The 12,223-nt window shown below is 34.9% G+C and overlaps 1 protein-coding gene across 1 annotated transcript in view; it reads left to right on the top strand.

Moving 5' to 3' along the window:
- TTC8 (tetratricopeptide repeat domain 8) overlaps positions 1–12,223 on the top strand; it is a 42,160-nt gene that overhangs the window by 17,909 nt on the left and 12,028 nt on the right. The window contains exons 7-9 of the mRNA XM_083862552.1: positions 2,945–2,989; positions 9,348–9,433; positions 11,465–11,552. Of these exons, the coding sequence (XP_083718678.1) occupies positions 2,945–2,989; positions 9,348–9,433; positions 11,465–11,552 (219 nt within the window). The remainder of the gene's footprint in view (positions 1–2,944; positions 2,990–9,347; positions 9,434–11,464; positions 11,553–12,223) is intronic.

The following is a 12,223-nucleotide window of genomic DNA, read 5'->3' as shown; positions in this document are numbered from 1 at the left end:
GCACAAGGTATCAAACACACTTTAGGGAGCTGTATTTGGCTCTCAGCCTAAAGGTGAACAAACCAATATGAGTTCAGTCTATTTGGGGAAACATAATGGTGAACACTGTTAAGAAAACTGGCAGTATCTGATAATGTGCTGGTGGAAATTGCTCTTCCAGTCCAAAACTTTGGTTAACAGTTTTTCATAAGCAGCCAAGAAATTTCTTTGCTTTTTAAGCCTGATCTAGACTGATATAGGGCACTGCATTTCAGTGTCATTTTCAAAGGAAATAAATCTTGTGTAATTGTACTGTTTCCTTCACCCACTGCTTGCATCATTGTCTCTTGGCCTCTTAACCAAACTAGGCAGAAAAATAGGTATCAAGTATAGTAAGTTCTAGTCTGATGAGGTAATTGAAGACTTCCAGACTAACATCTGAGGGCAGTTACAAATCTGTTCCTTATCAGTGCTGAAAAAATACTGTTTGCTTTTTGTCCAGTTATGTCCTGGGAGGCAATCAGCCAGCAGACACATTATTATAAATCCATTACAGTCTGGATTCTTCCAGACTTAATTTCTTACATTACAGGAATGTAAGAAATCTGAGAAGGATTAAGAAGCACAAGATGCATCCATAAAAACTAGACATAGTTATTCTGCTTGAAGACAGCTAGCTTTTCATTGTGATTGCTAACTACACAGTATTTAAGTAGGTAGGTTAGCTTTCAGAGGAAATATTCTTAACAATGGCTCATAGGAATGAGAAACATACATATTTTTAACAATTTTGAGTTTTAATTAGCGTTTTCTGTGGCAGATTTGTCTTCTTTCAGTTTCATATGAAAAGAAGCTTAAGCCAAAAAATGTAAATCAGCAGTCATAGAAACATCCATAGGCAGCAAGTGTACTTGTCATTATTATGAAGCTAATACATTATGACATTAACATTTCACGCAGAATGTAAGATCTAAGTTTAAATTTGGAGCTACATGGATTTGTAGCTTTTTTTAAAACAAAACAGCATTAAGGCTAAAGCCAAAGCAGGATGTGAGAATGCAGACTGCACTCTCTGTTAAGAATAATTGATTAAAGTTCTAAAACTTTTTGAGCTGTCACCTCTCCCAATGCATAAAGGTGATAAATCTTGTACTATTGAATTCACATAATTAGCCAGTCTATTCATGTTTGTATATGAATACCTCTTGTATACTTCTTATGTGCTTGAAAAGTAGCCTCACTATCTTTTTTTTTGAAGTTCGATTATCTGTCTGAGGTTTTGAAGTATACAGAAATGTGGCTTGTCTTTGACTAGCAATAACCATGGTAAAGACTACCCAGGAAACACCATAGTAGACGTATAAGGTATCACCTGTCACCAGAGAAAACCTCTGGTAAATCCCAGTTAGCAACTGTTCTCTGGTATGAAACAGAAAGTTTTATCTTTTTTAGCTTGTTGTTTGTTAATAGACTTGTTAAGATAACTCTGGATATTTTTATCCAAGTGAATGTTCAGTCACTTAAATCCTTTTGAAGGTCAGAGTCTGTGCATAGCAGCAGTAAATTCCTCGTGCCAGCCATGCAAGAAAACATCTTTTTTTTGTCACTTTAGATTTACACACTTCTACTGAATGGTTCCATGTTATTAAACAAGAGGAAAAAATGTCCCACTAATTCTTTACTGTCTATTCTTTTCTTATCTACCTAATCTAAGCTCCTTATAAATGTGTTACTATTTATAATTCTTTAATGTCTTTTAATCATCTGTTCAGAGTCTTTTCTAACCGAAACGAGAAGAAAAGTAGGTTGTGGTTTATTTTCCTCACAAGATAAAACAATTCATTAGTAATTCTCTAGTTTCCTGAAGGTAAATATTTTAAGAATAGTGTCTAAGAAAATCTGGCAGAAGGGTCATGGCAGCCCTTAGGAGATTGAGTTCTTGTTCTGTATTTCTTTCCTCATGGGACAATATTTTCTCCTGGATTTTTAGAATGAATTAAACAAATTTAGAAAAACATTCTGTTCTTTTGAAGCAATTAAGACGTGGGATTTGGATCCAGAAGAAGGTCAAGGTTCAACTCAATTGAACCTTGTGTTACTAGCACCCATAATACATTTTTGGGAACAGGCTTCCAGTTGCGATTTAGTTATCCAGTATATTTCAATATCATCTTATTCACTGAAAATGCCATCCCCATTACCTGATATATCCTCATCTAATACTCTTGTGCAGGACACCTACTAGGTAGTATGACTTAGTTAGCTTTATACAGGTGGAAATAAAGCTGCAGTTATTTTGCTGTGTAATTGTTGTGGGCTTATACCACAGCACAGTTGATGAATGTGACTTCTTTAAGCTTTGGTATTATGAAGCACAGTATTATTAGCATTTATTTATCATTTACAAACAATTTTTTAAAATAATTCTTTTTCCTTTACAGATCTCAGAACATTGTAGAGCTTAATTTTTTTGTCTCTGAAGACAAAGTTTGCTCAGCTTGCATTCTTAATAAACTTGTGTTTAATTTAAGTAGGTTTAGCACTAGGTAAGCACATCAATGTCCATTGCAAAAAAAGCTTTTTTTAGATTACTGGTTGATTTTACAGTTAAAAAGTTATTAAAATGATACCAGATTCTCAAATATATATTCACTTTGAGGTTATAGCTGCCTTTTTTTGTTTTAAAGTGATGATAAGTACCAAAGATAAGAGGCAATTCCCCTAATCTTTTGCAACAAATTAGGAATTAAGATGCTTTCCTGTGATGACAATGTAGCACATCTATAGTTTTTGTCTGTTGGAGTCTTAAAAAAATGTAAATGTCAGGATTTGTTCCATGTTAATGTGATTGTTTTCCCAAAGAATTAATTTCAGCTTAGCATAATCGAGATTATGTGTTCCTCTAAAATAATATTATCAATTTTTCTCTTTGAATATGACAGTGTTTTAAATATTCTTCTGGCAGGCATTGTTTGAATATATCTTTCACCATGAAAATGATGTAAAAAATGTAAGTAACTCATGTGTTCCTTTTTCAGAATTTATTATGTATGGTTCGGTTATCTGTTGGTATTCTGCTAAACTAAGGATTCAGGTAAAACATCACAAGTACAGAAGTGAAGCATTAATAGTTGTTTAAGAAAGAGAAATTCTTTCTTGCAGGAATGATAACTGGCAAATATCAAGATAAGGATTACTATCTTTTTTTGAGAAGCAAAACATTCTAATTCTTAAAACTGGGTCCCTCAGCTATCAATATGACAAGGTCTCTGAATCTAATGGATTCATGTTATCTGGATTTATTGGAGCCTGAGTGGTAGCTGAACTGCCTAGAAAGTTCAGAGTCCTGAGGCTTGAGTATAAGTTACAAAAGAATGTTCATTAACAGAGGAAGGTGAAAATACCTGACAAAACAGATACTGTTGAACATCACTTGACTTTTTATACTCCTGAGATGATTGCTTATGTATTTGGGTGAAGAGAAAGAAAACATTTGGTGAAACTACATAAAAATAAAATATCAATGGGATTTTGGATACTTTTTCTAGAAATGAAAATCTGTAGTGCTGAGGTGTTTTGTGACATCAAGAGAAAGATTATATTGCCCATACAATTGTCTGTATGGACAATATAATCTTCAAGTATTTTCCTAATTATATTTTCTGTCTTAACCTATCCAAAATTTTTCTTCTCTGGTTCTTATGTTACTTCTCTGGATGGGAAAGATCAAGTTTGGGTACATATTGTTTAAGCTTTCAGAAAGAGACAAATGTTGCAGAGGTTTTTTTGGCAGTTCACCCAGGGAAGGATTCTCTTTATGGAATTACTAAAGTGTCAATATATTTCATTGCTATATTAGATATATACACCCAGTTGAAATGGAATCAAAATATTCAAGTTTGTTTGAAAGAAGTTTATGTCACTAATGCATAGTTATAGAACTTTCTGCAACACTTCTAGCTGGTGTGCAATTAGATCTGGAGTTAAACCATCCAGTTAATCAACAACACACACAAAAATATTTTGCTGTTGTTGACATAGCTCCTAATAATTTCCAAATGTACTCCTATGTGAAGCTTTTTAATCTAGTATCAAATGATTATAGTTGTACACTGTCAATTTATTGCATAGCATTCTTTTAAGAGGATTGAATTGTAATGCACTATTAATCCAAAATACCATTGAAACAGTAAATGCAAGTGTCAGAAATGTCAGAGAGAAATTTATATATCCAATACTGAATATGAAGGAAGTGCCCTGGGGTTTAGCCCACTAGTAATTAAAAATTGATGTTTGTTACTGAAAGTCCACTTCACTAAGAATAAAAGGGTCACTTGATATGATGCTACACGTGTCTACACTTTATGGACATGCAGGATCTATAGGCTAGTCATAGATTCATATAATGCAAGTAATTTTTCAAGAATTCCAGAAAAAATTTGAGGATGTTTTTTCACTGTACTTCATGATTTTGAAATCCTTGCTAAGAATCCCAAATCACTGTCTTGCAGGAAAAGTTCTGTCTCTATTTTTTTACCCACCTGAGCAGTTTGAATAAATACTTGTAAGCAAAGAGCTGTCAGCTTAATCACCACCATTTACTGTATAATGAGAGAGAGATCAGTGTTTGGTTAATGATTGTGTCTTCTTGGAAAAAATATTGCTGTGGATTGAATTCATACATCACAGAATGAGATGTCTTTATCATGTAATGTATATCTCTGAAGAGATTTTTTTAGCTGTTCCGTTTGCTTTCTCTCATTTGCTTTCACTGACTCTTTTCTTGTGTGCTTTCTACACCATTTGCAATATAACTCCATTTTCCATACTGTTCTCTGTTCCTATTGAACCTCATCTGCCTTAATTTTTCTTTTTTAAAAAAAGAAACACTTTAATGCATGCTAAAATGTGGCTGCATCACTGTTTATTCACCTCTCCTAGCAATGGCATTTCACTAAATTCAATATCTTGCATCTCCCTGAAAAGAATTTGGTCACTTAGGATTCATCAGAGAAACAGCAGATATGTTAACTTTCAAAAGTTGATCTGGCTCTTGTTTGATCACTTCTTAGAACATTCACTGACATCTCTTGCATCTTTGTATTTTCTGCTGCTGTGTGATAATGGATATTCTTAAAACCCAGCACTTTTCTGCATGAGATGAGATGAAAGAGCTTGAAAGGCTTGGAAGTCTGGACAATTGACTTAAGTTTGACTTAAGTTTGAAAAGTCTTTACTTTGGGCTTTCTACATGGATAGAATACCACTTCCTGCAGTTTTGCAAATAAAACAAAGCAGTAATGACAATATCCTTTCTTTGTCATTATGCTGAACTGGAACAGTTTGTACTGTTCTCATTTGTGTTATTATTTGAGAAACAAAGGCAGTTTTATTATTTATCTTCTGTTTCATATTCAACCAGTATCTAGAAAGAAAAAAAAAAGACTCAGCAATTTCAGTTGAGAAATGCCATTAATCAGTGTGCATTCAACTGGATAAATAGTGCGAGGAAATTGGTTCAAATATATAAAACTAAATATATCTGTAATCTATCAATTATCAGAAACGTGGGGATGCAAGAAGAACAGAGAAGCACTGAGCTTCTCAGCACTTGAAAATATATTCAAAAGTCTTTTGTCTTATGTAATGAAAAATTAAACACTTGTCAGAAGAAAATACTATTTCTGTATCCATTATTGTTCTTGACTTGTTTCCTTTTGAACACATATACTTAATAATTGACTTTCTGTACCTCTTGAGCTATTTATAAAAGCCATTTTATGGGCTAAATGCTGTAAGCACAGGGCAGTTTCAAAGACTTGTCCAGAAATAGTTCTGCTGCTACTTTCTTCGGTAGACCATGACATCGTATTTTGCCATTATTCCCAGGTGGGTAATAATGACAAAACACTTTGTCCTGAGGAAGCACAAAGATTGTACAACATATACTTGTGGCCAAAAGTCACAACCTCTCATTTTTTCCTTAGTTCTTCTCAATACTTTGTAGTTTATACTCTCTGATAGAAATTTGTTTAAAATGGAACCATGTTAGATCTACAAAATATTGAAATCCAGAAGACACTCTCCAAAATAAATTGTGCTAAATTTACTATGGCTGATGTCATTTCCTCAGCCATCTTATAGACTATCTGGTATTGATTTGTCTACAAATAAGACTTTAGTCAATAATTGTTGCTGGGAAAATTACTGCCATTCAACAGCACATGAATGAAGTAGCTGATGCTCACTGTTGTTTCCATCTATCTAATTTCTAGGTGCATACAATACTCTGTATGAAATTACTGTTTCAAACAACTGTACATTTACCAATTTAATTTTGCAATATAATAGTAAACTACCACAACCCTACAGGCTGTTTTATACTGTGTTACAGCTGGTAGATAGTTTGGAAGTCTTAATTATAATACAGTTTAGCTAAGGAAAGTAATGGTAAAAAAAAAAGAAACTCAGAATCATGCTAAATACAATTTAAAAATCTACATTAATTTTCATTCCTTAAGAAAAACTTCTTTTAAAAAAGAAACAGAAAATCCACCAAGTATCAGTCTTTAAAAGATTTTTATTTTCACAAACATAAGAAGTGTGAGTAAAATTAATTTGTTCTTAAAAGTTTCCCATGGTTAAGACTGTTGTTGAAATGCATCTGCATTCTTGAGTATGCTAAGTGCTCTGGACAGTAACAACTTCAGCTCATCAGTATGTCCAGATGATGAGTTACATCCTAAAGTTTTTTAAAACTTTCAGGACAAGCAATGTAAGTTTTGAACTGATATATGTATTACAATCAAAAATCCTTAAAAGGATATATCAGTATCTGCCAATTCCAAATCCGTCCTGTTTTTCTCTTTCAATTATCAATGTGACTGCACCAACATCCAGCAATGCACAGGAGTGCAGACAGGCATATCACTAGTGCTCTTTTATATTGGTTTTAAGTTCACATGTTGTGCAGATTGAACATTGATTTGTACCCAAACTGTACAATTAAAAACCCAAAGTTTATAGAAAACTGAAATTTAAATATGTTAGCAGTTGGTATTGACATGGCAAGTTGAAAGCTTTTACTTTTAAAAGACTATTTTAATCCATTTACCAGCATTTTAAGGGCCACATTGTCAAAAGATTTTTTTTGTAATATCAGCAGAAAATTTTAACTATTTGCATGCACAAAGCCTTCTCAAGCAAATACATTTTAGAAGTATTTGTCACTTCGGTAGTATTTTTTGATGGAAGTTATTGTAATCTCTTGTAAAGTATCAGAAAGAGGATGTTTCTTTCCTTTCCTTTTTCATTAATTGGAATATATAAAAACAGGATTGAATTCATAAACTAACTTGAAAATTAAGTCATGCTGTGTTTCTTGATGTTAGTAGAAGATCCCAGGAAGAGTTCAAGATCTGCACTGACAGATAAACTGCTGATGTTACTGTCTACCAAGCCTGAAGCAGTCTTAGTTCCCATATTCCAATCACAGCCAAAATTGTTAGCCTTGCATAAAACAGTTATCAGAAGCAATTAGGATACCAGAAAAAAACCTGAATGTGTAGCTACAGATGGGATCATTTTCTGACACTCAGTCCTCCTTCTTGAGACCCTGCCATCAGAGAATTCTGAAGAAAGCTCTTTGGAGCACAGTATTTGCAGTATGATCCTTACTCCTCTGAAGTGGCTGCTCCTGCTGCCTTAGAAGCAGGTGTGGTATTTGACAGTCACCCACGTTGTTTATATATTTGTAAATGCATCAAAAGTAACCACTGTTTTAACATCAACTACTTTCATGAATTTTCCAGTACTGGGACAAAATTGCTTATGTATTTTCATATGAAAGGACAAATCTGTCTGAAAGAGTATCAGACAATTTCTGTCTTGAAGCAAACTTTATTCCCCATATAGTTGTAGCATCCAAAGGCCCTGTTGGCCAGTTTGCAAAGACATTAAGAAACAAAGGGCAGCCAAGGTAAGAGCTGCCATCTAAGGCCTTCAAGGATTCCACCTAACTTGAAGAAACAGTGAATTCAGAGTTGTAGGATTACCTTAGTTTTCTCTCTCCTGTCACAGAGGTAGGGAATGACAGCTGTCTCTTTCTCTTAGGGACAGCATTGATGCAACTACTTATCCTGAATTGCTACTGAAAACAAATTATTCTTTCTCACAAAGCCAAAAGAGAGCAACTTGTCTAAATTGTCATAGCTCCACTCACTTTTCTTCATTATGTCAGATCTAAACCCATTGACTACTTGTGGCCTCATTTTGCTAGCAGAAAGAACAGGAATCCAGCATAGGCGTGGATGTCACTAAATTGGGCTCTTACAGCATTTCAGTATTCAGATTAATTTTTCCGGGAATTATTTCTTTCTCAGCTACTGAGTGACTGGTGCACAGAACTTTTACATATTGTTCCTAATAGGTAACTTGTTTCTGATTTCTGTGCAAAATTACCAAAAATGTTTCTGTGCAAAATGTTTGCCAAAAAAAGCAGGCAAGAAAGGTTGATTCTTTGTTATTAAAGCACTGTGTTAAACCTTTTTACCCTCTTTCTGATGACATCCTGAAAATATAACAAACATAACATGGCTTTGATATGTTCTGAGACAAAATGAAATTTAAAAAAAAAAAGAAACACAAGTGCTTCTGTGGTAGGTTGTGGTACAGAAAAGACATATATTTGTTTTAACAGAGGTGTTAAAATTATAGCTAAAACATGAAAGCCCATAGATTCTGGCTGTGGTGGCTGATCAGAGCACATTGATTAGCTTACCTGCTTTTCCAGTATACCAGATAAAAGAGATTCTAGACCTCCACCATCTTCAATAGATATCTATTTCTTAGAATATTTCTCTGGTTTTGCTGTAATAAAACAATTGTTTACATAATAGACTTTTTAAAGGAAGAAATATTTCTTATTGTACACTTGAGAGTTTCCAGAAGTGATGACAACCTGATAATAGCAATGAGATGAAAATTTCTACAGTATTTCAAACTTGCTGAACTTATTTATTTCAGTTGATTTTTACTTGGTTTTAACAACTTTACTGAAAAGGGATGGGAAGCTTGGAAAAAGTGTTTGTGCTTAAACAAATAGTATGTTCTGAAGCAGCATTGCAGGAGTCTGATCAAATTAATTTTCTCTTTGATTTAGAAGAAACTGTTTGGATTGTTTATTTTTATAGGGACAAATAATTCTTTCATCTATTTTATGTACTGAACTATAAAAGTAATAAACAAAAAGCAGTGCCTTCACCTCAAGTTAACTGGACTTTTGTTCAACATTTTCTCTTTAAAAAAAATCTTTACTGTGATTTCTTTATGTAAACATTAATTTTAAGATGATGGGTTTGTTTTGGAAGGCTCTAGATTTGGCAGCCCTTGCCACTGAGCACGCACAATTCAAGGACTGGTGGTGGAAAGTCCAAATTGGAAAGTGCTACTATAGGTAAGCCATTGTTCATTTCTTCTGTGGTGAGTGATTGTGAGTGCAGGACCTGTACTGCTGGGTGTGTTGGGCAATGCTGAACACTGAGAAATAGCTCAGAAAATGTGTTTTGTTGGAGAGTGCTGTGCTTACTGTTAAATCTCCTTTAATGTACAAGGAGACCACTGCTTGAGATAAAGGCATCCATAATGAGTTACTGAATTAGTTGCAGTTTTGTCTTTGTTAGTGGATTTCAAAGTAATTATTTGAAAAGTCAGTTAATAAATGCAAAGAACTATTGCTAAAACAGACAACATAAAATAAATATCACAGTATTAGTTTGAGAAATAACCTGTTAATAAAGGCTTCAGATTGATGAAATAATACAGAATAAAATATTCATGTTAGACACTTTCTGCCAGAATTACATTGCCCAAGAAGTACCAGTTAAAAATATGCTGAGGCCTCAGGCTGGCACCCTATACACAAGCATCAAATCAGAGTAGGATAATGAGAAATATTAGCAATTCTTAAAACAACTACCCACCCTTTCCTTCTTCGTGGGCTCAACTTCATTCCCTGCTTTCCCTACCTCCTCCCTTCCCAGCAGCACAGGGGGACAGGGAATGGAGGTTGCAATCAGTTTGCGTCTGCTGCTCCTTCCTCCTTAGGGGGATGACTCCTCACACTCTTCCCTTGCTCCAGCATGAGTTCTCCCCAGGGTCACAAGTCCTGCTAGTAGACCTTCTCCAGTGGGCTCATCTCTCCATGGGGCCACAGTTCTTGCCAGGAGTATGTTCCAGCATGGGCGTCCCATAGGGTCACAGTCCCCTCAGGCATCCACCTGCTCCAGCATGGGCTCCTTCACAGGCTGCAGGTGGATCTCTGCATCCTCTTGGTCCTCCATTGGCTGCAGGGGCACAGCTGCCTTACCATGGTCTTCACCAAGGGCTACAGAAGAATTTCTGGAGCACATTCTCCTCCTCCTTCTGCACTGACCTTGTTGTCTGCAGAGCTCTTCTCACAAATTCTTACTTCTCTCTCTGCCTGCCATTGTACTGTTTTTTCATCCTTCTTAAATGTATTATCCCTGCATGTTACATTATTCCTATGCTGATTATGGAGGCACTACCACCATCATGGGTGGGCTCAGCCTTGGCCAGCCTTGAGTCCATCTTGGAGCGCTCTGGATTTGGCTCTGTCACACATTGGAGATGTGTCAGCTTCTTGTAAAAGCCATTCCTGAAACCCCCAGCTACCAAAGCCTTCTCATGCAAACCCAACATATGAGCTTAGAGGTCACTCATTACTTCCAGGATTTTTATGAATTTTGTTATAGAGACTAATGCATCCAAGCAGGTATATGGACTTCCAGGATCCCAAAATACCTTATGTCCCAATTGGCCATGTTTCTTTGTTTTAGCTGACTTGTTCTGTTTGTGTTTTGTGTTTCTTCAATGCTTCAGCTGAAGGAAACAAAAAGCAATTTGTATCTGATAAAGTGTAATGTTTTCTGTTGTTGAAATTGCATAGTCCTCTTAATTTGTAGTTATGTAGCTTTTATAGATCGATGCAAAACATTTGACTGTAATTATGCAAAATAAATGCCTTTGAGATGAAATAGACTTCTGTAATGTTCATTCACAGTGGAGATTATCTATGTGATCTTTGCCATGGGTGAGGAAATTCTGGTCTGAAACAGTTTGGGTAGAGTTGAGACATTAATTGCACATATTCTACTGTCTGTTCTAAGAGCAGGAGGAATTCTTATGAATATGAAGACATCATTATTCACCATTCAGTCCTTCCAGAAGGCTGCATGTATGAGATGGGGACAAATTTCATGATTTGTCTTTTTTATAGTTTTGAATGATTGGTTTGTTTTCTTTATATAATGACATGGTTTTTGTTAACATGCACACAAAAGTGGGCTTTTAGGCCATTTATGTTTGATTTAGTTTGAACTGGTTCATTATTTAATAAGCTTTTAAAAAAATACTAAAAAAACCCCAATAAACAAGTACCTTCTATATGTGTCTGTTTTCTCTATAGGTTGGGATTATATCGTGAAGCTGAAAAACAATTTAAGTCAGCCCTTAAGCAGCAGGACATGGTTGATACCATCTTGTATTTGGCAAAAGTAAGTCAGAGACACATCATTGTGTTTTAAAGTGTATGGTCTCCATACCTCTCTCTCCATTGCCTCTCTTGAGGCAATACATGCTAACAGTTGCAATGGAAATCGATAGTTTATGAAATTATTTTAGAGCTCCCAGATTTAAAACAAGATTTTAAAAAATCTCCTATGTTACTGGATTGTTTGTTCTAAATTCCAATGAGGATTATATAGCTAAAAAAATTATTGGAGTTCCAGTATGAAGAACAATGTGTCTATATATGGTCTCCTAGGAAACAAATGCAATAAATCTGTAAATAAAGAACAAAGCTCAAAATCCTAGTTTCACAAGCAAAATCAAAACAAAGTGAGCTTAAAGGAAGCAATCAGAGACCTTGAAACAGGGAATGTTCTGTCAAAATAAAGGCATTAAAAGCTTTAAAAGAAGTGGCACAGCTGAATCTCAGAGCAGGATACACATTAGATTCAAAATGTTTTCTAAGACATTCAAGAAAATATGGCCTGTGAGAAACTAAAGCTGCATTTTTCTTCGTCATGTTCTAGAAGGAGATGAAACCAGTTGCTCTTTATCAGTCTCCTTAAGCCAAATGTTACAGGCCTGTCCAAAAGTCATCACTGCTAGTGGATACTTCAGATATTCATATGTGCTTTACATTTCTTGACCAATTTGTGGT

Source organism: Zosterops lateralis (assembly GCF_965231275.1).
Source record: "Zosterops lateralis genome assembly, chromosome: 6".
In the NCBI taxonomy this organism is placed as follows: domain Eukaryota; kingdom Metazoa; phylum Chordata; class Aves; order Passeriformes; family Zosteropidae; genus Zosterops; species Zosterops lateralis.
This window is presented reverse-complemented; position numbering and strand designations above follow the sequence as displayed.